The sequence below is a fragment of the Bombina bombina genome, chromosome 3, assembly GCF_027579735.1.
Source record: "Bombina bombina isolate aBomBom1 chromosome 3, aBomBom1.pri, whole genome shotgun sequence".
Lineage (NCBI taxonomy): Eukaryota > Metazoa > Chordata > Amphibia > Anura > Bombinatoridae > Bombina > Bombina bombina.
Window position 1 is genome coordinate 287,526,685 of NC_069501.1, and position 26,881 is coordinate 287,553,565.

Sequence of the window (26,881 nt, forward strand, 5' to 3'; positions counted from 1 at the left end):
GTGAATTTTGAACAATTCCTTCATGTTTTTTCGCAATTGCAGTAATAAAGTGTGTTCAGTTTAAAATTTAAAGTGACAGTAACGGTTTTATTTTAAAACGTTTTTTGTACTTTCTGATCAAGTTTATGCCTGTTTAACATGTCTGAACTACCAGATAGACTGTGTTCTGAATGTGGGGAAGCCAGAATTCCTATTCATTTAAATAAATGTGATTTATGTGATAATGACAATGATGCCCAAGATGATTCCTCAAGTGAGGGGAGTAAGCATGGTACTGCATCATTCCCTCCTTCGTCTACACGAGTCTTGCCCACTCAGGAGGCCCCTAGTACATCTAGCGCGCCAATACTCCTTACTATGCAACAATTAACGGCTGTAATGGATAATTCTGTCAAAAACATTTTAGCCAAAATGAACCCTTGTCAGCGTAAGCGTGGATGCTCTGTTTTAGTTACTGAAGAGCATGACGACGCTGATATTAATATCTCTGAAGGGCCCCTAACCCAATTTGAGGGGGCCAGGGAGGTTTTGTCTGAGGGAGAAATTACTGATTTAGGGAACATTTCTCAGCAGGCTGAATCTGATGTGATTACATTTAAATTTAAATTGGAACATCTCCGCATTTTGCTTAAGGAGGTATTATCCACTCTGGATGATTGTGAAAATTTAGTCATCCCAGAGAAACTATGTAAAATGGACAAGTTCCTAGAGGTGCCGGGGCTCCCAGAAGCTTTTCCTATACCCAAGCGGGTGGCGGACATTGTTAATAAAGAATGGGAAAGGCCCGGTATTCCTTTCGTCCCTCCCCCCATATTTAAAAAATTGTTTCCTATGGTCGACCCCAGAAAGGACTTATGGCAGTCAGTCCCCAAGGTCGAGGGAGCGGTTTCTACTTTAAACAAACGCACCACTATTCCCATAGAGGATAGTTGTGCTTTCAAAGATCCTATGGATAAAAAATTAGAAGGTTTGCTTAAAAAGATGTTTGTTCAGCAGGGTTACCTTCTACAACCCATTTCATGCATTGTCCCTGTCACTACTGCCGCATATTTCTGGTTTGATGAACTGCTTAAGGTGCTCGATAGTGACTCTCCTCCTTATGAGGAGATTATGGACAGAATCAATGCTCTCAAATTGGCTAATTCTTTCACTCTAGACGCCTCTTTGCAATTGGCTAAGTTAGCGGCTAAGAACTCTGGGTTTGCTATTGTGGCGCGCAGAGCGCTTTGGTTGAAATCTTGGTCGGCTGATGCGTCTTCCAAGAACAAGCTACTAAACATTCCTTTCAAGGGGAAAACGCTGTTTGGTCCTGACTTGAAAGAGATTATCTCTGATATCACTGGGGGTAAGGGCCACGCCCTTCCTCAGGATCGGCCCTTCAAGGCAAAAAATAGACCTAATTTTCGTCCCTTTCGTAAAAACGGACCAGCCCAAGGTGCTACGTCCTCTAAGCAAGAGGGTAATACTTCTCAGGCCAAGCCAGCTTGGAGACCAATGCAAGGCTGGAACAAGGGAAAGCAGGCCAAGAAACCTGCCACTGCTACCAAGACAGCATGAAATATTGGCCCCCGATCCGGGACCGGATCTGGTGGGGGGCAGACTCTCTCTCTTCGCTCAGGCTTGGGCAAGAGATGTTCTGGATCCTTGGGCGCTAGAAATAGTCTCCCAGGGTTATCTTCTGGAATTCAAGGGACTTCCCCCAAGGGGGAGGTTCCACAAGTCGCAGTTGTCTTCAGACCACATAAGAAGACAGGCGTTCTTACATTGTGTAGAAGACCTGTTAAAAATGGGAGTGATTCATCCTGTTCCATTAAGAGAACAAGGGATGGGGTTCTACTCCAATCTGTTCATAGTTCCCAAAAAAGAGGGAACGTTCAGACCAATCCTAGATCTCAAGATCTTAAACAAATTTCTCAAGGTCCCATCGTTCAAGATGGAAACCATTCGAACTATCCTTCCTTCCATCCAGGAAGGTCAATTTATGACCACGGTGGATTTAAAGGATGCGTATCTACATATTCCTATCCACAAGGAACATCATCGGTTCCTAAGGTTTGCATTCCTGGACAAACATTACCAGTTCGTGGCGCTTCCTTTCGGATTAGCCACTGCTCCAAGGATTTTCACAAAGGTACTAGGGTCCCTTCTAGCGGTGCTAAGACCAAGGGGCATTGCAGTAGTACCTTACCTGGACGACATTCTGATTCAAGCGTCGTCCCTTCCTCAAGCAAAGGCTCACACGGACATTGTCCTGGCCTTTCTCAGATCTCACGGCTGGAAAGTGAACGTGGAAAAGAGTTCTCTATCCCCGTCAACAAGGGTTCCCTTCTTGGGAACAATTATAGACTCCTTAGAAATGAGGATCTTTCTAACAGAGGCCAGAAAAACAAAGCTTCTGGACTCTTGTCGGATACTTCATTCCGTTCCTCTTCCTTCCATAGCTCAGTGCATGGAAGTGATCGGGTTGATGGTGGCGGCGATGGACATAGTTCCTTTTGCGCGCATTCATCTAAGACCATTACAACTGTGCATGCTCAGTCAGTGGAATGGGGACTATACAGACTTGTCTCCGAAGATACAAGTAAATCAGAGGACCAGAGACTCACTCCGTTGGTGGCTGTCCCTGGACAATCTGTCTCAAGGGATGATGTTCCACAGACCAGAGTGGGTCATTGTCACGACCGACGCCAGTCTGATAGGCTGGGGCGCGGTCTGGGGATCCCTGAAAGCTCAGGGTCTTTGGTCTCGGGAAGAATCTCTTCTACCGATAAATATTCTGGAACTGAGAGCGATATTCAATGCGCTCCAGGCCTGGCCCCAGCTTGCGAGGACCAGGTTCATACGGTTTCAATCAGACAACATGACGACTGTTGCGTACATCAACCATCAGGGGGGAACAAGGAGTTCCCTAGCGATGGAAGAAGTAACCAAAATTATTCTTTGGGCGGAGTCTCACTCCTGCCACCTGTCTGCTATCCACATCCCAGGAGTGGAAAATTGGGAAGCGGATTTTCTGAGTCGTCAGACATTGCATCCGGGGGAGTGGGAACTCCATCCGGAAATCTTTGCCCGAGTCACTCACCTGTGGGGCATTCCAGACATGGATCTGATGGCCTCTCGTCAGAACTTCAAAGTTCCTTGCTACGGGGCCAGATCCAGGGATCCCAAGGCGGCTCTAGTGGATGCACTAGTAGCACCTTGGACCTTCAAACTAGCTTATGTGTTCCCGCCATTTCCTCTCATCCCCAGGCTGATAGCCAGGATCAAGCAGGAGAGGGCGTCGGTGATCTTGATAGCTCCTGCGTGGCCACGCAGGACTTGGTATGCAGATCTGGTGAATATGTCATCGGCTCCACCTTGGAAGCTACCTTTGAGACGAGACCTTCTTGTTCAGGGTCCGTTCGAACATCCGAATCTGGTTTCACTCCAGCTGACTGCTTGGAGATTGAACGCTTGATTTTATCGAAGCGAGGATTCTCAGATTCTGTGATCGATACTCTTGTTCAGGCCAGAAAGCCTGTGACTAGAAAGATTTACCACAAAATTTGGAAAAAATATATCTGTTGGTGTGAATCTAAAGGATTCCCTTGGGACAAGGTTAAGATTCCTAGGATTCTATCCTTCCTTCAAGAAGGATTGGAAAAAGGATTATCTGCAAGTTCCCTGAAGGGACAGATTTCTGCCTTGTCGGTATTACTTCACAAAAAGCTGGCAGCTGTGCCAGATGTTCAAGCCTTTGTTCAGGCTCTGGTTAGAATCAAGCCTGTTTACAAACCTTTGACTCCTCCTTGGAGTCTCAATTTAGTTCTTTCAGTTCTTCAGGGGGTTCCGTTTGAACCCTTACATTCCGTTGATATTAAGTTATTATCTTGGAAAGTTTTGTTTTTAGTTGCGATTTCTTCTGCTAGAAGAGTCTCAGAATTATCTGCTCTGCAGTGTTCTCCTCCTTATCTGGTGTTCCATGCAGATAAGGTGGTTTTACGTACTAAACCTGGTTTTCTTCCAAAAGTTGTTTCTAACAAAAACATTAACCAGGAGATTATCGTACCTTCTCTGTGTCCAAAACCAGTTTCAAAGAAGGAACGTTGGTTGCACAATTTGGATGTTATTCGCGCTCTAAAATTCTATTTAGATGCTACAAAGGATTTTAGACAAACATCTTCCTTGTTTGTTGTTTATTCAGGTAAAAGGAGAGGTCAAAAAGCAACTTCTACCTCTCTCTCTTTTTGGATTAAAAGCATCATCAGATTGGCTTACGAGACTGCCGGACGGCAGCCTCCCGAAAGAATCACAGCTCATTCCACTAGGGCTGTGGCTTCCACATGGGCCTTCAAGAACGAGGCTTCTGTTGATCAGATATGTAGGGCAGCGACTTGGTCTTCACTGCACACTTTTACCAAATTTTACAAGTTTGATACTTTTGCTTCTTCTGAGGCTATTTTTGGGAGAAAGGTTTTGCAAGCCGTGGTGCCTTCCATTTAGGTGACCTGATTTGCTCCCTCCCTTCATCCGTGTCCTAAAGCTTTGGTATTGGTTCCCACAAGTAAGGATGACGCCGTGGACCGGACACACCTATGTTGGAGAAAACAGAATTTATGTTTACCTGATAAATTTCTTTCTCCAACGGTGTGTCCGGTCCACGGCCCGCCCTGGTTTTTTTAATCAGGTCTGATATTTTATTTTCTTTAACTACAGTCACCACGGTACCATATGATTTCTCCTATGCAAATATTCCTCCTTAACGTCGGTCGAATGACTGGGGTAGGCGGAGCCTAGGAGGGATCATGTGACCAGCTTTGCTGGGCTCTTTGCCATTTCCTGTTGGGGAGGAGAATATCCCACAAGTAAGGATGACGCCGTGGACCGGACACACCGTTGGAGAAAGAAATTTATCAGGTAAACATAAATTCTGTTTTTTATGTCCGGTTGGTCCTGTGAGGGCACCTAGTGATCATAATATGATTTGTGTGGTTGTCATGTTTTATTTTACAAGCTTCAACTGGCATCCTGAGAGGACTTGAGGGTATGTGGTTGCTTAGGGGCATGGGGGATTGGTTCAATCCTCATTCACCTTTCAGTCTAGTGGACAGGGACTCCGTTGAAATCCGCAGTGACATGCTCAGTCAGTTCCGAATTTTTCGGGAACTAGAGTGTTCCTTCCTGTTGTGGGTTGGAGGATTTAGGTCTTTCATACTGCCGTTCTTACGGTTTTGCCTTTCATGGTCTCTTTGGGTATCTGCGGATATGACTTCTAAGTCTAGATTTCTTTCCCTCCCCTTTAAGGGAATGATTTTGTTTGGTCCAGGCCTGGACTCAATTATCCCATGGTCAAAGGAGCAAGGGTGTCCTCCTGCTGCAAGAGAATATGACCGAGTCTAAGGAACTATTTGCGTTCTTTTCGTTTTGATAAAGCCCTTGTCAGCAGTCCTCTGCTAAGCCTGATCAAACCAAGAACTCTTGGAAGCCGGCTCGGTCCTGGAATAAATCCAAGCAGAGCAAGAAGCCCGCCGAGTCTAAGTCGGCATGAACAGGCGGTCCCCGGTCCTCTTCTGGATCGTGTAGTGGGCAGACTTTCGCTCTTTTCAGTCGCCAAAGCCATATATGTCTGCTATTTCTGAACAAAGGGGATCACAGAGAAGCGTTTACAACCATGTATGCCATAATTGCACAAGTTGTTTGCAAATAATTTCAGTGAGAAACCTAAAGTTTGTGGAAAAAATTTGTGAAAAAGTGAACAATTTTTTTTATTTGATCTCATTTGGCAGTGAAATGGTGGCATGAAATATACCAAAATGGGCCTAGATCAATACTTTGGGATGTCTTCTAAATAAAAATATATACATGTCAAGGGATATTCAGGGATTCCTTAAAGATATCAGTGTCCCAATGTAACTAGCGCTAATTTTGAAAAAAGGTGGTTTGGAAATAGCAAAGTTCTACTAGTACTTATTGTCCTATAACTTGCAAAAAAAGCAAAGAACATGTAAACATTGGGTATTTCTAAACTCAGGACAAAATTTAGAAACTATTTAGCATGGGTGTTTTTTCGTGGTTGTAGATGAGTAACAGATTTTGGGGGTCAAAGTTAGAAAAAGTGTTTTTTTCCCCCCATTTTTTTTCCTCATTTTATAATTTTTTTTATAGTAAATTATAAGATATGATGAAAATAATGGTATCTTTAGAAAGTCCATTTAATGGCGAGAAAAACAGCATATAATATGTGTGGGTACAGTAAATGAGTAAGAGGAAAATTACAGCTAAACACAAACACCGCAGAAGTGTAAAAATAGCCCTGGCCCTTAAGGGAAAGAAATTGAAAAATGGCCTTGTTCTTAAGGGATTGAAATTGTTTTCTCTATCTGAATCATGAAAAATGTTGGAACATATTGGAAAAACCGTAGTGCAAGTGTCAATTAAGAAGTTAAATATGTTATATAAAACAGCAAAATTGTTCTATTTTATTTTTGCTATATGTTTATTGCAGGTTTGCCTATTTATATACTTATTTGATAGTAACTTGTGAAGAAATGTTTTTTATTTTTTTTTATTTCAAAGGAGAACTGAAATCCCAATAATTCTTACATGTTTTATAGCTGATCTATAATGGGACATTCCCTGTTTCTTTAGAGAATTGTATTGTTATGCAAAATCTTTTTAACTATGTGTTTAGCTTCCTTTGTACACAGTAAGTAAAGTGGCAGAACACAACGCCTATGTGCTTTAATGTAGCGCTGCTGGAGTGGGGCCAAATTTATCAAGCCCTTCTCCCCGTGACTGCATGTTCGCACAAGCAACAGTCATCAGACCACTGCTTCCCTACCCTGTTTTCCTCCTCTTAGGTGAAGAATTTCAATCTCTTGGTCTTGTCCGCTGAAGAGATTGACCGCTTCTGCCCATGCGTGATTGGATGTGTGCAGAAAGGGGGCGGGGTTGCGTGCAAAGGAGAGCTTGTGTGCAATGTTAATTTCGGGCAGCGAATTGCTGCCCGCCAGAGGAGAGCTCAGGCGGACAGGGAAGAAACTTAAATTATGCTTACCTAATAATTTCCTTTTCTTCAGATGAAAAGAGTCCACAGCTGCATTCATTACTTTTGGGAATTAAGAACCTGGCCACCAGGAGGAGGCAAAAACACCCCAGCCAGAGGCTTAAATACCTCCTGCACTTCCCTCATTCCCCGGTCATTCTGCCGAGGGAACAAGGAACAGTAGAAGAAATATCGGGGTGAAAAGGTGCCAGAAGAACAAAAATACAGACGCCCCACAGAAAAAATACGACTGGGAGCTGTGGACTCTTTCCATCTGAAGAAAAGAAAATGATCAGGTAAGCATAATTTGTTTTTCTTCATAAAGTGAAAGAGTCCACAGCTGCATTCATTACTTTTGGGAAAACAATACCCAAGCTATAGAGGACACTGAATGCAAAAACGGGAGGTAACGAGGATCCAGGCCTGAAAACCCCTACCCAACAAAATGCCGCTTTGTCCGAAGCGAACAACTTTGGAAAAAAAGGAAAAAGCCCAAGGACACTGACCCGCAGATAGTCCACAAGCTTTGCTAGAGACCGCAGGAACTGTTGACTGAGTCAAGCTCCAGGAGACACAGTCGCCCAGCAGTTGATCTCCAAACAACACACCCCTTACTAAAGAAAGGGAACAAGCTACCGTATTCTTCCACAAAGAAGAAAAGACACGGAAGAAACATGATTGTACTTGTAATGCGCGGCTAATCCCCCTTAAGGGACTCAAGGTGCTGCTCATCTTATCAACCTTGAAAGGAGAAAAGGCTGAGTAGACCTCGCTGGGGATCGAATTTGCTACAGTGCAGAGTAGCCATAGTGCATTAGTATGCTGAGCTAGCTGTCCAGCTAGCATAAGGAACTCTGGGCCCAACGAATCCTAAATAAAAGCAGAGCAAAAAAACCTGAGAAACCGGGTCAGGCTAACAGAGATCCAACCAGTCTCATAGAAACAAGGGGAGGCAACGCCCAGACCCTAGAAATACAGAAACCACGGAATAAGGCCGGGAATCTGAAACAGAGAGAGAGGATCTTCCCCTAACACAGTGCAACCACACTCAAAAAAGCAATTGAAGATGAAGGTCCCCAAGTCGCAAAAAGGTAGCTCAGAATACCGAAATATTTAGAAACTAAACCCCGTGCAGCAAGATAGGTCTGACGAACAACACCTGAAGCAAAAACACTGCACGCTGCAGTCATCTAAAAATGACCCTGAAACTTAAATACTTGCAGGGCAAGTAGAAAGCAGCTTAAGATAGGACCCTTTAGATTGCTAAGTATCCACTAACCAGCGGATAACGTTGCAGGCTACCTAAGAGCTGCCAGTCCTTTTCACAAACTTGAACGTGAAGAAAGGAGAAACCTCAAAGAGGCTTACCGTAACATCGAATGCTCAGAGGACGAATTAGCAGAACAACAGATCTCAGATCCTGCTCCAACACCGGACCAGCCCAAGCGACAGACATGTCTGATAGACAGGGGGGGGGGCAGAAAGACCCCAACTACAAGCCCCCAGGGAATGTAAAGAAATGGGGGCTCATCCACCCCAACAGAGCTTGGATGCCAACCCAATCCGCTCCTCCAAAATAAGGCACTCCCAAGGAGAACCCCCTAGGACCTGGAAGTGAAAAGTGCAATAGATCTCTTAGACAGTCTCTACGTAGAAAGATCAATTTTCAATAGGTGGAACAGAGCCCACAGAGCAGCAGATGCTACCCCTTACAGAAATAAGCTACCTGATCCATACTCCTACACACAGGGCAGGGCAATGACCCTCCAGAGAGAGGAAACCCCAGCTCATAAGGATGACAAACTATCCCCTCAAAAGGGAAGGGCACAGATAAGAACAGTGTACATGTCCACAAGACATGAAGCCATAGTATGATCAAAACATGGACCGAATGAAAAAATCATCCAGACTCCACTGTTGACCGAACAGAGAAAAAACTTCCCATGAAGAGGAGCACACTCTGTCCGAAAGACAAGTCAGGCCTTAAAGTTTATAACCAGTACTAAAAGGTGGATGTGAACTCTGGCGTTCCTGCTTGCAAGCCCAATGAGCTAACCCCTATGTCGCAACATATGGTCCTTGAAAAAATTGGGTTGTCCCGAACCATTCCTCCAGACATCCAAGGAGGATCCAAGACAAGAACCCTGGTCCCAGAATCGTCCTAGAACGAACGACACCCCCAGGGAACACAAGATACCCCTTCTGAACCAATCAGACCTCACAGGGGAACCCGAAGAACAGGTACAGGACTCGCTTGTAATTCCCACCAAAGGGAAGAGAACGAGAACAGAGTCACCCGAAGGAGAGAGTAGAAAAGAAAGGCTAGTCTCCATAATCCTTTCAGATTAACGTTCCAGAGGACCACACCCAAGGGAGAAGAATGAAAAGCATCCCGAACCCAGGCAGAAAAACATCCCCTAAGCAAAAAGCTTAGAAAAAGAGAAAACACCTCCTATATGGAGAAGACTTACTCCCGAAGGAAGACAGAGCCTCATGGCCTTCACTTCCTAATTAAGCGGCCAAAGCCGCCAGAAAAGCCGGACGAATTCCAGAAAGTCTCGACCCAAAGGAAGAGAACCTCTAAAAGGAACAAGTCATAAAAGGACACTTCCAAAGAGACCATGAGAGGCAAAATCGAAAGTATGGCGGTATGAAGGACCTAAATCCTCCAACCCACAATGGGAAGGAACACTCTAGTTCCCGGAAAACGACTGAACATGTTGCAGCGGATTTCAACGGATTCCCGGCCCACTAGATTGAAAGGCGAATGAGGACTGAATCAATCTCCAATGCTCCTAAGCAACTACAGACCATCAAGTCCTCTCAAGATGCTATTTGAAGCTTGTAAAATAAAACAAGTAAACAACACAAATCAAATTGTGATGACTAGGCGCCCTCACCGGACCAGCCGGACATAAAAAGGCGCCACGTGTCTGAACTAGGCCTCAAATACTGAAGGATTTGTACCCAGTCAGGACCAGCCTGAAACCAAGGGCCCAGCACTGTTAAGGCCACATAGAGTCTCCCCCGAGATGGAGGGACAAAGAACAGTGCGACCACAAAAATCGCAATCAATTCCAGGGAAGAAGGTTCCCGAAGGAAACATTACAATAACATGAGCTTTAGACCGAATGAAAATCATCCTCTAAAAGATAAGGCAACCCGTAGGTTATCGCCCAGGAAGAACGGACAGACCCGCTGGACCAGTCCAACAGGGGTCCGAGACTTCCAAGCTCAAAACTGGAATAGGATACACAAATGAAAAAGACTATAAGAAGATTACTTCATCCCCTTATGTCTATGCATGCAAGCCAGTCGAATATTAATGCTAAGAATCCCCAGACCCATTAAAAGTGGGATCCTCCAGCAATGCCAAAAACGTGCCTCAGTAGAACACGAAGGCGCGCCAGTCTATAATGAAAGGCAAAACATACCTCCGCCGGGACAAAAGAAAACACCAGGACCAAAGGTTGACCCCCTGAGGCCTCAAGGGCAGTTGCTCCCCCGGAGGGCTGAACTGGACTAGGCGATCCCACGCCTGACGAGCCCCGGTTAAAGGAACACAGACAATATCGTAAGACACTCCCGGGAGGTGCGAATGTACCAGTGCCAAAGATATGGCCATGCGGAACTGTGTTGTAACCTCCTGTGGGATAAGGCCACACTTCGTAGAAGGATAAGTAGCGTTTGGGTTACCTGCATGCGTAGTTGGTGGTAGGGAACTCGCCTCATGGGAAATAGAGTCCCCAGAGGCGGATGGCTCAGTGGGCACCTGATTCCCAGATCCCGAGGAACAGAGCACTTTAAAACGGCATTCAGAACATAACTGATGGGCATGTATCACCCGGGCCAATTCATATTCTTTGCAAGAAGTAGTGTCTGAATATGAGACATCCATCTTCAAAAAATCCAGCATTTATGGACCAATAAGAAAAATCTAAACAGCACCTTACACCCCCTAATGGCTGGGGCACTCACCACCTACAGGGAACCATACACCAGAGGACCAGGATTTCTCCGTCGTCACATTGTCAGGAATGTGGAAATAGAGGGCCAAAATGTTTCTATGCCCGGTCACAAGGTAAACCATGCAGTCCATGCAAAAGCATGCCCGACCATAAAGGCCGCGTCACTAGACATAGGCCGTTATGTTCCAAAATAGCCATGAGCCGAAGCAACACTACACAGTAGCAGACAGAATCACATAACAAACATGATTATAAACCCCCGTGTTCAATAACCCCCTCAGGGTATATTAACCCTTGATTCTTAGATACAAAAAGGAGCCTCACTGAGACCCTATGTTAAAATTATCCCCAAAAGGTTGTAGCCCCTCTCGGATAGACAGTTGTAATTACAATACATCCATGATGAAAGTAAAAATAAAACAATCTTACCGGAATCTACGCCGTGGAACAGGAACACTGCCCTTTAAGTGTGACAGATAGTAGCGTCGCTTCTGCCATGGACTTGAGAGAAAAAGCAGGCAGCGAAACTCGTCAACGCTGATTGCTTGTGGAGCTGTTAATATGAGTCGGGATGGTTTCGCAGATAGATAACTTTTATCCATGCTCTCACTGAGAGGCTGACAGGACTATGTAAAACTCCAGTCTAATGCTGAAGAGTACTACACTCCATAAGAGACTATTGAAAACTTCTGACAGGGGTCTTTGCCTCCTCCTGGTGGCCAGGTTCTGAATTCCTAAAAGTAATGAATGCAGCTGTGGACTCTTTCCATTTATGAAGATAATATGTCCGCCCCTGTCCGCCATGGATTGATAAATTGAGCTGTAGTGAGTTTAACTTTATGCATTATTCACACGGGTCGATTCTAAACCAGTGCATCTAATTATTTTCTACAGAAAAATCACCATAAAAGTATATGGAGACTTGTAGATGAAACATTTCTAAAGGATTATGATCGACTCCATAGTAAGAAAAACTGTTATTTTATTTTTATGTGTTCTTTTAACATAGATGATAAACATTTACTGCTGATTTGCATAATATGAAACCTTGTTAGTGCTTCTAATGTAGCCCAGATTCCTTACACCTTTGCTGTCTGTGCTTCCTTGTGGTCACTCACGTATGCAAGCTGAATTATATACAAATGCAGTTCGACCTATGCAACATCCTGTAAGTTACCTTGTAGTAGAATACAAATAAATATTGTATGTCTTTATTAAAAACGAGCTGCTTGATATTCAAGGCCAGATGATTATAATAATAGATTGGTTAATGGGAACAAAGAAACACAGCTAAGTTAAAAACAGACCTTGAAGATATTGTTCTTTCCTAATGTACTGTCTTCCATTAAGACAAATGAAGCAGTTTCCTTTGATGAATTAGTGCTAAACTTGATTGAGCATCGGTCAGTTATGACACAAAATTAAGGCCATTTTCATTTTCTTGGCCTAACTCTTGAAAGGGCTTTTTGTAAATTTTATGTGTGATGGGCTGACAAACTTCAAACAATAGCTATGCAGACTAAAAAAGTAGCCATCTAAACATTAATAGCTAGGCAGACTAGCACTTAGCCATGTAAACATTAATAGCTAGACAGGCTAGCAAGTAACTATCTAAACATTAATAGCTAGGCAGAATAGCAAGTAGCCATCTAAACAATAATAGCTTGGCAGACTAGAAGTTTACCATCTAAACAATATCTTGGCAGTCTAGCAAGCAGCCATCTAAACATTCATGGCTAGGCAGACTAGCAAGTAGCCATCTAAACAATAGCTTGGCAGTCTAGCAAGTAGCCAACTAAACATTAATGGCTAGGCAGACTAGCAAGTAGCCATCTAAACATTAATAGCTAGACAGACTAGCAAGTAGCCATCTAAACAATAATAGCTTGGCAGACTTGCAAGTAACCATCTAAACATGTAAATATCCATAGCTAGCAAGTAGCCATGTGAAAATTTTAAGAGTCTGAGGACTGTGTATTTTTAGGCATTACAATTCAATCTTCAGGCTATGAAAGAGTTTGGTCAGTCTTCTAATCTTTTTGTGTTATTTTCTGGGGTAAGGTTCAAAAGGCCATGGCTGTGTCTTTATCCTTTTGATTGAGGAGCATAATTCACAGAGCTTACTTGGAAGCTGCACAAGATCCTCCGGTCAAAATTACTGCTCATTCTACTCATTCAGTTGCTACTTCTTAGACTTTCAAGAATGAGCTCTTCAGAAACGATTGGGTTTGTCCTCTTCCTTGTTCAGAGCAGAATTGCCTGGTATTTTGGGGCTGGACTGACCTTATTTGGCGGGATCAGACTGATATACTTCAGGAAAGTTTTCGTCTGTGAAAAGCACACTGGTATAAAAGAGGCTGCTCCTAGGTGGGAACTCACCATAGAACAAGCTTCTGAGCTGGTTTTCTCATTTATATTTTTTTAGGTTTTGAGGAAATTATTACAAACAATTGTATTTAAAATATTATAAGGCATACTAGAAACTCAATTCAATACTTAACCACAATACCAGGGTTGACAGTATCTGTAAGGAGTATGGATCAACCTGAATTAGACCTCAGTTTTACATTTTAATATTTTAATAATTTAATATACCCCTATTGAGCAGGAAGCCACTCTTGGGCCTATGTATTATCATGTGGCAATGAGAGGGGGGTTAATAATGCATAGCGCCACTCTTGGGCCATGATGATAATGGTACAATCTAAATTTTATAAGGAACTAGAAAAAAGTAATAGTATAAAAACTTGCGCGGTTGTATAAGAAAAAAACACAATGGCGAAGTTTAGAGTCTGGGGGAATGAACAATCTTGGGCAGTATTAGCCTCACATGCAGTATAATACAAAGATAAACTCCTTAAAATACTACGGAGTACATTAGCTGCATTGCATATCAGGGAAAAGGAGGACATAATGCACTTGGTCATTACACAGTATGTGCTGAAGGCACCATATCTTATTGTATAGAGACAATGACAGGCATTACTAGGTTATATAGCAATTGAGTAGTCATAGGAGGTAGTATTTCAATATGTTAAAAATTGTTAACGTGTAAGAGAAAGGGGTTAGTCAGGTAGTATTACTAGAATATAATCCTGTTATTACACATATCTTTGTACTTGAGCTAGTATCTCTCTAAATTACAAGCCTGGGGGGGGGGGGGGGCACAGTTCAAAATGAAATACAAATAAACATCTAAGATTGAATGGTCATGACAGATCAAGCATACATTACTGTTGTGTGTGCTGCGCATATGAATACTTAATTTTAAATATATAACTTCCCTAATATTTGCATAATCGAGAAAAGACAAACACACAATGCCAAACTTAACAAAGGAACATAACGACATCCAGCAGTGGGAGGTATAAACATTGTAGCTCCTGTATCCGAGCTTCCTAATTATTTGTTTTTTGTAGCCGGTTTAAATGTTCAGCAAAGTCCCACAAGAGTGTCTATTGATTTCAGGCAATATAACAGTCATAAATGGGCTTAATGATCCCAAAGAGTGGAAGGGTGATAAACCATTACTATTGCTGATAAGGGCAAACAAAAGGGTAGGGTCCCTCACCTTATCGGAGATGAACGCTTCAACCTATCCCTACTCTACTTCGTAAGAAACCTAGCCGCTCATGGTGACTTGTCATGAGTAACTTTATGTTCAGTGCTCCAGGAGAGGGGAGGTTGCGTGTTGTTGAAAAGTTCCCAAACATGCTCCAGTAACTATAAATGGAAAATTTACCGGTCCCTATGAGGTTGTGAGCAGAAATCCCAGATGGGGCTGGAGTGCCGACCTTTGATGGCGGGTATGATGGTTTCCCATACCGGCTCTCCTCAAGTGTGGTCAGTATGCCCTTTCCTGTAGGTCTTGTCACTGCCCAATGCGAGCCGTGATCTGGATCGCTCAGTTGTCTGAAAGGATAAGTAGGGTCCAGTCCATGTGGGTGTTGTTGCTGTTTAGATGCGTCCCCGGGCACATATGATGGAGTCTCCATAGTAGTGGTATGGGCTCCTGATTGCATCGTCATTCTTGGGTCAGAAGTAGAATTGTCACTGACATTGCGATCTGTGATCCCTGTGTTTTTCTCCTCTCTTATGTTGGGTTCAGGAGGATTCGCTTCCTGCACCCGCTCCTCTATTTTCGTGCAGCTGAGGTAGTCGAAACGGAGTGCTTTTTCTATAATGTTGCAGAGATGGATTCTTTGGGACTCCAAGATTGTGCTCATCATATCTATTATCAGGGTATTCTCCATAATTGAATTAGCGCTTGAATAGTGATGTAGAGCAGTTTTATAGCAGCACACTGGCTGCTCATACCCGTTTCTACTTCGTAAGAAACCTAGCCGCTCACGGTGACTTGTCATGAGTAACTTTATGTTCAGTGCTCCAGGAGAGGGGAGGTTGCGTGTTGTTGAAAAGTTCCCAAACATGCTCCAGTAACTATAAATGGAAAATTTACCGGTCCCTATGAGGTTGTGAGCAGAAATCCCAGATGGGGCTGGAGTGCCGACCTTTGATGGCGGGTATGATGGTTTCCCATACCGGCTCTCCTCAAGTGTGGTCAGTATGCCCTTTCCTGTAGGTCTTGTCACTGCCCAATGCGAGCCGTGATCTGGATCGCTCAGTTGTCTGAAAGGATAAGTAGGGTCCAGTCCATGTGGGTGTTGTTGCTGTTTAGATGCGTCCCCGGGCACATATGATGGAGTCTCCATAGTAGTGGTATGGGCTCCTGATTGCATCGTCATTCTTGGGTCAGAAGTAGAATTGTCACTGACATTGCGATCTGTGATCCCTGTGTTTTTCTCCTCTCTTATGTTGGGTTCAGGAGGATTCGCTTCCTGCACCCGCTCCTCTATTTTCGTGCAGCTGAGGTAGTCGAAACGGAGTGCTTTTTCTATAATGTTGCAGAGATGGATTCTTTGGGACTCCAAGATTGTGCTCATCATATCTATTATCAGGGTATTCTCCATAATTGAATTAGCGCTTGAATAGTGATGTAGAGCAGTTTTATAGCAGCACACTGGCTGCTCATACCCGTATTATTGCTTGCCGGGGGGGGGGGGGGGTGTTGAAGGCCTCCACGAGGGTTGCCACAGGCCTCAACGCTGTTTCTGGCGCAGGACTCGGCACAGTCTAATATCAAAATGATCAGCAGGATCTGTAGAATCCAGTCATCAAAGTGTATAAGTTAGATGGCTTCATAACCAACTGATAGGTGGCAAGTTATCAGTATCCCACACGGAGCTACCAATTTTGCTACCACTCAAGGTGCTGCCCCCTTCTGAGCTGGGTTTCATTCCTGGTGGAGCACTTCTCTCTTTCTATATATAATTTATTCTTACCTGATAAATTAATTTCTTTCTTGGTAGTGAGAGTCCACAAACCCACCCAAAAATGATGTATTACATGTGTCGGCAATCCTAATTTGCAACTCTTTGCACTACTGTCTTTCTTTCCTTCCTCGTCTTTACATACTACTGTGAGAGAAGGGGAAGTACGGTGTCTTCGTCTCCTCCTAGTGGCCAGGTGATGTAATCCCAAGTGTAAGGATCATGGACTCCCATTACCAAGAAATAGATAAATGAATCCGGTAAGAAGCTCACAAGTTTTTTTGTTGTTGTTGTTTCTTTTATTTAGATTAAGGAAGATGCTTGCTGTAAATACATAAAGAAACAGTTTGCAATATTTTGCATTTTTGTTGCGCTTACGATAATATTTTTGGTGTGCAGTTAACCCCTTTTGTAATGTCCACTATTATATTTCATGGCATACTTAATAGTTTATAGCACATGCACGTAATATGTTTTGTCTTAATAAATAATAACATGCAGATATTCAGTTGTGTGCTTAAAATCCTTATAGGGCCATTTAAACAACTTTTTGTTTTAAAAAAATAAATTTTCTTCTTAAATGGAGAGTCCACAGCTGCATTCATTACTTTGGGGAAATAAGAACCTGGCTACCAGGAGGAGGCAAAGACAACCCAGCCAAAGGCTTAAATACTCCTCCCACTCCCCTCATCCCCAAGTCATTCTTTGCCTTTCGTCCCAGGAGGTTGGCAGAGAAGTGTCAGAATTTATTTATTTATATATTTTTGTCTCTTATGGAGGGTAGTACTCTTCGGCATGGGACAGGAGTTTTAAGTAATTCTGTAAGTAATTTAAGTCTCTCAGTGAGGGCTTGGGTAAAAGTAAGTCCGGAGATGCAGGGAGAGTCTTTCTGCAAAACCATCCCGACTCAGATTAACAGCACCTCAAGCAATTGGCTTTGTCGAACTTCGCTCCGCTGCCTGCTTTCTTCTCTCAAGTCCATGGCTGAGATAATGCTACTATCCGTCACACTTGAAAGGCTGCGTTTCTGTAACACGGCGTAGATTCCGCTAAGATAGTTTCATTTTACTTTATTCATCAATGTACTGTAATGCAAATGTTTTCCCGAGAGGCTACCACCTTGCGGGTCTAACTTATCATAAGGGTCTCAGTGAGTCTCTTGTAGTATCTTGGAATCGAGGATTAATATCTCCTGAGGGGGGTTATTGAACAGGGGGGTTTATAATCATGTTTGTTATGTGATTCTACCTGCTTATGTGTGATGTTTATGGGGTCGTGGTTTGGAACATTGAGGCCTTTGGAAGTGACGCAGCCTTTTGGTTGGGCACACTTCTTTGAACTGTACGGTTCACCTTGTGTTTGGGCGTGGTTCCATTCCGTTTTCCATTTCCGCATTCCCTACCGTGTGGCGAAGGAAATTTTCTAGTCCGCAGAGGTCTAATCATAGGAGGTGGTGAGTGCCCCAGCCATTGGGGGTGTCAGGTGCCGCTTTTGCTGATGTGTTTGGATTTTGGGCTCAGCTTTTACGGACCATACAAGTTTTTTTGAGCTTCGCAGTTTCTTATTGGGACTGGCGTGCTTTTCCTTGACCTGTAGGTTGCACCTCGTGACCGGGCGTGGTCACGTTGTTTGGTCTCCATTTCCGTATTCTTAACCGAGGGTCGGTAGAGAGGGTCTATTCTCTGCTTGTCTGGGTCAAAGGAGGTGGTGAGTGCCGCAGCCATTGGGGGTGTGAGGTGCCAGTTATTTTTGTACAAAATTTGTCTGGTCAAATTATGGAGAACTAATTTTCTGAGGAGGATTTCTCAAATTTAGATTCTGTTTCCTTGTATGGAGGCCCGGGTAATCCAGCCCAATCAATTATGTTCCGTATGCCGTAATAGGGTGCTTTTTTCTTCCTCTGGAGAGAGATTAGAGACCTCTGAGCCATCCACCTCTGAGGATTCTGTGTCCCGTGAGGCTTGTTCCCTAGCAATTTCTGTTCCTACACAGGCAGTTGTTCCAAATACCGTTGCCCCTTCTCCGGAAGGAGGTTTATTTTCTCCAGAGGTTGCGGCTCGCTTGCGCATGGCAATATTCTTGGCATTGGCGCGATTACAGCTTGAGGGCCAGCTAGAAGCTTATCAGTGTCCTCTTCACATGGGGGTGCCAATTGAGTTGGGTATTTTCTCTGGGGGGAGCGGTTCCCTCTGAGGCTTCAGGGGTACACTACCATCAGGTTTGTGCCTTCAAATGCCCCGTCGGCGATGGATTTTGCGTATAGATTCAGAATAACGTGTGTTTAGGCCTCGGGGCTTATTTGTCTGTCACTTGTCAGTTTGTTTAATTCTTGCCCTGCTAGGGTTTAGAGTTTTCTGTTAGCCTTTGAACAGTTTCGGTTGTATTCTGGTCTGCAGGCTAGTCCTGTTTGGGTACCAGTCCACTCTGTTCTTTTGTGGTTTTACTAGACATTTTGTATCTTTGACACCAGGCTGGTCCTGTTGGGGTACTATGTTTGTTACCTCTTGTTCCTAGGTTGTTTTTCTTGTTTTTTTCTACAAGTTATAGGCCTTTATATCCTGGATATCAGGCTGGTCCTAGGTTACTAGGGTTTTTTGTCCCTGCATTTGCTAGGATTACGAATTCTGCTTTGTCAGTTTATTTGTTGCTTCTGAGGTCCTTGGATACGAGCTAGAGTCTTACCTTCTTGGGAAGGATCAGTTGTCTGCTTGGAGATCTCCTGTGCCTGGTTTAGGGGGCAATGTTTCCCCCCCTATTGGTACTTCTTGGTACTCTCTTTGGCCAGTGTTTCTCTCCATTTTTGAGGATTGCTATGCTTTTGTTTACCCTTGCACTTTGGGGTAGGACTTTCGGTTTTCTAGTTGCAGAGACTAGGTTTTTAGGGACCGTTTTTTTGTTTTTGTTTTTGTTTTGTCCTTGCAGTATCCCCTTTCTTGATCGTTTTTCTTAGGGATCTGGGGGATTCTTACGCAGTCTCTCTTGCTGCCTACCCTTAGCAGTTTTAGGAGTCTCGTTCATTCGTTGATTCCCTGAGCTGTAGTTTTTTTGAGGGCGTAACTGGTCCGGATCTTTAGAGACTGTTGTGTTCTCTCTCATGGAGTTCTGATCTCTTTGGGTCCTTCCTTCGACTGCAGACTTTGTGGGGGTTATTTTACTTTTGGATACTTCATGAGAGATCAGAATTCCAGACCCCATGGGGGTATGGCTTGCATCCTTTGGATGCAATTTTTCATTTCCAGGTAACTTTGTGGTTGTTTTTTGGTCTTGATTTGGCTCCCGGTTTTGGGGGTCCTTTTTTTTTTTTTTTTTTTAACCTAATCATTGTTTCTGACTTGGCATTTCGGTTACTTGTTTTCAAGATTTTCTAGTGTTGGGTCTGTCAGGCGGAGGGCCGGTCCTTAGGCACTCTTGGTTTTGTTTCTGAGGCGGTTCTTGCTCTCTCTTCTGGAGAGATGGAAATTCTGGAAAGTTCTTTACTAGAATATTCCTGTTTGTTTTCTGTGTTTTCCTTTTAGTTGGAAGGATCTGGCTACTGCGTCTATACCATTAGCTCCTCCTGAGGTAGTTTTCCTCATCTGACTCTCTTCAAGTTCAGTGGGCTGAGGGCTTCTCTTGTCTGCAGTCTATCTTCCCTTTGGGTTTCTAAGGGTTTCTGAGGATGGTTATCCTGGATCCAGAGTTAGTTTCTCTGGATGTAGGTGCCTGCTTCCTTTTCTTAGGAATTTGTGGTTAGAGATCCCTTATCTGATCTCTGGGCCTAGTCGATGCTGAGATGTTTAATCACTCTTTTACTTGGGACGTTGACAGTCGCTTCTGTGGGACTGTTCGATCGGAGTAGGGGTCAGGAATTCTGACTGCTCTGTTGGGGATCGACCACGTATCTTGTCTCCCGAAGGATCCTTACTTAGGATGGGAGGCCTTGAAGTTGGTTTGGGAACCTTCCCGTAGCGAGATTTTGTTTTTTCCTTATTGGTCAGGGTGTTGTCCTCCCTTACCCCGTTTTCTAGTAGGGGGGGAGTTGGTCCGCCCTGCTTTCTTCGTTTTTTCGCTTGTTCCTTTTCCAGGACTAACTGTCTTGGTGCAGGTGTACTGGCTACTTGGTTGGCTTGTTACTATGGTTTGATTTTTCGTCTGACTGCCTATCTGATGGAAGCCGGCAGCTTTAGTTTGTGGTGTACACGGATGTTACTTTTCCGTTCCTGTTCTGCTCCCGGGGTGTTTTTTTTTTATGACCTACGGGTGTTCAGTTTCTCTATACTAGTTTGCTGACTATGGTCAGGTAGTCTTGTTCTTCTTTTTTGTCGTTCTGGTTAAGGCTTTCCATTGGATCCTTTTGGATCCATGTAGGAGGTGATCTGGAATTTTTTCTTTCTTTGCTCTCCTCCGTCGGAATATTTTCTACGGGACTTTGTCCTCTTGCAGCCTGGGTGCCGCTCTTTTCGAGTTATGCTAGGGACTTCTCTCTATGTTTGTCCCAGAATCTTCGTGGATTGTTCCGGAGGTTCTTTCGGACCTTATCTGTTTCTTCCCTTCTTTCGATAGGGAGTATGTGGTGTGGGAGTTTGTTTGTTGTTTCCCTTTCCATTGTCCATGGAGAAGTTTTTATTTGTATGCTTCTAGAGAGCGGGACTATTGTCTCCTCAGAGGCTTTTGGACTCAGTGGAGACCAGAATTTAGAGTGATATCTGACTTGGGATCCTTATGGTTCTAATTGTTGGGCAGTTACCTTGTCCTCTTTACATATTTTTGTTCTTCTGTTGAAGTATTTTTTTATCGCGAATCAGGGTTGTGTTAGGCTATGGTGCCATCAGATTGGACCAGCTTTTTGTTCCCGCCCATTTGCATTTAGTGTCCTCTATAAGCTTGGGTATTGATTTCCCAAAAGTAATGAATGCAGCTCTGGACTCTCCCCGTTTAAGAAGAAAAACTTAAATTATGCTTGTCAGATAATTTTCTTTTCTTCTGATGGGGAGAGTCCACAGCTCCCGCCCGTGTTTTTTTTCATGGGGCGGCCTTATGTTTGTTCTTCTGGCATCTTTTTTTCACCCTGATATTTCTCCTACTGTTCCTTGTTCTTTTGGCAGAATGACTGGGGGATGAGGGAAGTGGGAGAGGTATTTATGCCTTTGGCTGGGGTGTCTTTGCCTCCTCCTGGTGGCCAGGTTCTGTATTCCCAAAAGTAATGAATGCAGCTGTGGACTCTCCCTGTCATAAGAAAAGAAAATTGTCTGGTAAGCATAATTTAAGTTATTTTCAAATGTACTTTGTTCGCTTGGTATCCCTTGTTGAAAATGAATACACACATATCTTACATTAGTGGGAGCGAGCTGCTGATTGGTGCCTGCACACATTTGTCTCTAGTGATTGGGTAACTAGATTGTTCAGCTAGCTGCCAGTAGTGCAATACTGTTCCTTCAGCAAAGGATAGCAAGAGAATGAATCAACTTTTATAATAAAAGTAAATTGGAAAGTTGTTTAAAATTGTATGTTCTATCTAAATCATGAAAGAAAATTTTGGGGTTTTCTATCCCTTTAACCAGCGATCTCATTTGCAGCATTTGGAATCCTGAAAGTTTGATTGTGACTTTAATCTTCCTTTAATCTAGAGGATGGAAAATATTGAAGTGAGCTATAGTTGGGCATAATATCAAGACTCTATTATTCTAGTTTTGTTCTCCTCTATAGCATACTGGGACGTGAGAGCACAAAATGTAAAAGACACATTTGACAAGTGACTTTATAAATTAGAGCCCTGAAATGCAAAATTTTGTGTTGGCAGTTAAATGAAGATTGGAAAACATTATGTACTTTTACCTCAAATAGATTTTTTTCCCCAGACATACAACTATGACGACATGAGCTTTTATAACTCATATATTTGTGTCCTCTATTTTCAAAGATTCTGTGTTTTAAAGAGACATGGTAGATATAGAAGTGTGTTTAATTAGCCCGAACTAAGTTTCTGGGGTGGCAAGAGGGGGTTATATGACCCCCCCCCCCCTGACTTTTTTCCCCTTAAAGGGATAGGAAAGTCAAAATTAAACTTGCATGATTCCAATAGAGCATGTCATTTTAATACACTTTTAAATTCAAATGTGATTTGTTCTTTTTGTATCCCTTGTTGATACGCACATATCCTACTCTAGTGGGAGCTGCTTCTAATTGGTGCCTGCACACATTTGTCTCTTGTGATTGGCTAACTAGCTGTGTTCATCTAGCTGCCAGTAGTGCAATGCTGTTCCTTCAGCAAAGGATAACAAGAGAATGAAGCAAATTTGATAATGGAAGTAAATTGGAAAGTTTTTTTTAAAATTGTATGTTCTCTCCAAATCATGGAATAAAATTTTGGGTTTTCCTGTCCCTTTTAAATTTATGTGTAAACTTCAAATTGATTGACCATTTAAGGAAATGAGATTACAAGCTCGCGGTAGCAATAACCAGCCACTTGTAATGGTAAATTAATGCTTCACTTGTAATCTAGCCCCTAGTGTTTAATGTCTATTTAAAGGGACAGTCTATTCAAAATTAAACTTTCATGATTGAGATAGGGTATGCAATTTTGAACAACTTTACCATTTACTTTTATCATCAAATTTTCTTTGTTCTCTTGGTATTCTTTGCTGAAAGCTAAACCTAGGTAGGCTCATATACTAATTTCTAAGCACTTGAAGGCCACCTCTTATTTCAGTGCCTATTGACAGTTTTTCAGTTAGACAGCGCTAGTTCATGTGTGCCATATAGATCACTTTGTTCTCACTCCCGTGGAGTTACTTAGGAGTCTGCACTGATTGGCTAAAATGCAAGTTTGTCACAAGAACTGAAATAAGGGGGCAGTCTTCAGATGCTTAGATACAAGGCAATTACAGAGGTAAAAAGTATATAAATATAACACTGTTGGTTATGCAAAATTGGGCAATGGATAATAAAGGGATTATCTTATCTTTTTAAACAATAACAATTCTGGAGTAGACTGTCCCTTTTTAAGGTTTCTAGCCTAGCCTTTGCAGCCCCAGGGAAAAAGCAGAAATACAAATGTGTGCCGTAGTTTGTGCCCCCCCCCCCCCCAAAAAAAAGTCAGAAATTAAAATGTGTGCAACCTTATATATCGATGTATAAGAGAATCCAAAGCCTTTTGAGGCAGACACAACCTGTTGTCAAATGGCCTTTTGGATCAATTAGATAGAATCTCTATTGTTAAGCTGAGCCATCAAAGGCCACATCTTGTCATTTGTGAATGCTATGGGGGACTTTTATGACACAGCTTATATAAATTGTGAGAAAATGATATTATTAGTTGTGACTATAGAATCAGAATGTTTTCAGCACACGGAATGTGTAAAATAAAATGTACTATTGGTTTTACAGCTCAGGTCGCTGAAATACTGGAATCGTTGCAGCCTAATAATGCGCTTATTCACCTTATAGAATGAATCCTTTACAGAAGCTGTTCAAGTACTTCTAGTCTTTTTCATTATAACCGGTGTTCAAGGTGCTTCTATTTTTACTGTATATGTTCTCATTAGGGCTTCAGCAGAACCATCAATCAGCAACTTGCAGCGAATATGGTCTTCTGGGTTATCTGAACTAAAAAATAGCCTGGAGTGTTGTAAAATGGTGCCAGAGTTGTGAAATAAATACAGAACATTTAAAAAAATAAATTACAACCCCAAATTACCCAAAAATAAAATATATTGTAAAATAGTCATAACCATAATCTATTTTATTGTTTTTTAATTTTTTTGTAAATGTTTTACTTTCTTGTTTTTGTAGTGAAAGTGAAACCAATTGCTATCATCTCATGCCTTTAATTGTCTCTTTTTTAGGTACCATTTCAGGTACTACCAGGCGAAGGGGTGGAGTATCTAGGAAGTGCAAACGATGCTGTTATAGCAATCTCAAACTACCGGCTCCACATCAAGTTCAAAGATTCTGTCATCAATGTAAGTTAGTGGGATCAATCTCCTAGTCTTGTTGTCTCCTCTACTGTATGGTGTTGTAGGAATCACTGTGTGGATCAGTCTTATATCTAGGTATATGCTACTGGCCTGTTGTAGCATTGATACTAATGATGCTGTTTATTTAAATCCATAAGTACTGCTGCTCTCTGGGAATGATCTAGCTGGTGCGTGGAACTTTCAGCAATGTATTAAACGTACATTAAATACAGTTTAATTCCCCATGACATATTTACCTATGAGAAGTAAATTTAATGTACTTTTCATTATTTATTCTGATTGCTTTTTACTGTAACAATTTTGCTCAGCTCTGACCCTTCAACGTTCTACACTAGTGTTTCCCCAACAGGCTAGGTTTTCATTATAGCTGAGCTTGAGCACAAGTAAAATAATCAGCTGATCAGTAACCATGGTTACTAACCTGCTCTCACCCATCAGCTGATTATTTCACCTGTGCTCTAGTTCAGCTATAATGAAAATCTGGCCTGTTCAGTGTACTTCAGGACCACGTTTGAGAAACACTGTTCTACACAGTAAACAATCAGATAAGGGAGCTAAGATGAACAATAGTTAAAGGGACACTGAACCCACATTTTTTTCTTTCGTGATTCAGATAGAGCATGCAGTTTTAAGCAACTTTCTAATTTACTCCTATTATCAATTTGTCTTTGTTCTCTTGCTATCTTTATTTGAAAAAGAAAGTCCAGATCTATGGACAGCACTTGTTTATTGGTGGATGAATTTATCCACCAATTAGCAAGAACAACCCAGGTTGTTCACCAACAATGGGCCGGCATATAAACTTACATTCTTGCATTTCAAATAAAGATGCCAAGAGAATGAAGAACATTTGCTAATAGGTGTAAATTTATAAATTTGCTTAAAATTGCATGCTCTATCTGAATCTCAAAAGAAAAAAATTGAGTTCAGTTTCCCTTTAAGACTTTTTCTAGGGTTCTCTCTCCCTGGACTGAAAATCAATTATTTTTTTTATCTAAATAATGACAGTTAGAGCTTTTAAAAATTTGACTTTGTATGCAAACCCCTTTGCATCCCTGTGCGTAATATAATACATATCTATGAAAAAATATGCTACTATTCCTTTAAAAGATTGCTTTTAACTTTTGTGATAGGACTAAATGTATATGTTAAATTGAAAACATTTTCATTCCCTTCAGGTGCCTTTAAGGATGATTGAGACTGTGGAGAGCAGGGACATGTTTCAGCTGCAGATAATCTGCAAGGATTCAAAAGTTGTAAGGTACCCAGTGCTGCTTTTTTGTGTTTGGCCATTGTTTTATATTAAGTTGTACCCACTGGTTCATTTTTATTAATGCACCAGTTTTATGTATTTGACTTCAACAACATTTCTAAAATAAGCAGAAACAAAGACTTATTTACGGTTTCTAAACAAATAATCAATTAAAACTAAAACAACTTATTTTTTTGTTGTTAAATATTAGCACACACACACATTATTTGAGGGATATAAATAAGAAAAGACCAAAACTGCTCAATTATCTCTCTTTGGTTTTGGAATTATGTGTACTTTAAAAAAAAATAATTAAATGATTAACAATTTTGTTTATACATATACAGTATCCCACAAGTGAGTACACCCCTCACATTTTTGTAAATATTTTATTATATCTTTTCATGTGACAACACTAAAGAAATGACACTTTGCTACAATGTAAAGTAGTGAGTGTACAGCCTGTATAACAGTGTACATTTGCTGTCCCCTCAAAATTACTCAACACACAGCCATTAATATCTAAACCGTTGGCAACAAAAGTGAGTATACCCCTAATTGGAAATGTCCAAATTGGGCCCAAAGTGTCAATATTTTTTGTGGCCACCATTATTTTCCAGCATTGCCTTAACCCTCTTGGGAATGGAGTTCACAAGAGCTTAACAGGTTGCCACTGGAGTCCTCTTCCACTCCTCCATGACGACATAGCGTAGCTAGTGAAAGTTAGCTCCCCCACCTTCCGTTTGAGGATGCTTCTTTAGCAAGGCAGTGGTCGTCTTGAAGGTGTGTTTGGGGTCGTTATCATGTTCAAATACTGCCCTGCGACCCAGTCTCCGAAGGATCATGCTCTGCTTCAGTATGTCACAGTACATGTTGGCATTCATGGGTCCCTCAATGAACTGTAGCTCCCCAGTGCCGGCAGCACTCATGCAGGCCCAGAACATGACACTTCCACCACCATGCTTGACTGTAGGCAAGACACACTTGTCTTTGTATTCCTCACCTGTTTGCAGCCACGCACGCTTGACACCATCTGAACCAAATACGTTTATCTTGGTCTCATTGGACCACAGGACATGGTTCCAGTAATTCATGTCCTTAGTCTGCTTGTCTTCAGCAAACTGTTTGCGGGCTTTCTTGTTCCTCATCTTTAGAAGATGCTTCCTTCTGGGATGAGAGCCATGCAGACCAATTTGATGCAGTGTGCGGCGTATGGTCTGAGCACTGATAGGCTGACCCCCACCTCTTCAACCTCTGCAGCAATGCTGGCAGCACTCATACGTCTATTTCCCAAAGACAACCTCTGGATATGACACTGAGCATGTACACTCAACTTCTTTGGTCGACCATGG

At 42.4% G+C, this 26,881-nt stretch overlaps 1 protein-coding gene across 2 annotated transcripts in view; it reads left to right on the forward strand.

Annotated features, from left to right (window-relative positions):
- MTMR4 (myotubularin related protein 4) overlaps positions 1-26,881 on the forward strand; it is a 309,719-nt gene that overhangs the window by 93,293 nt on the left and 189,545 nt on the right. For both annotated transcript variants that reach the window (XM_053706345.1, XM_053706344.1), the window contains 2 exons: positions 24,146-24,262; positions 25,456-25,538. In XM_053706345.1, the coding sequence (XP_053562320.1) occupies positions 24,146-24,262; positions 25,456-25,538 (200 nt within the window). The remainder of the gene's footprint in view (positions 1-24,145; positions 24,263-25,455; positions 25,539-26,881) is intronic.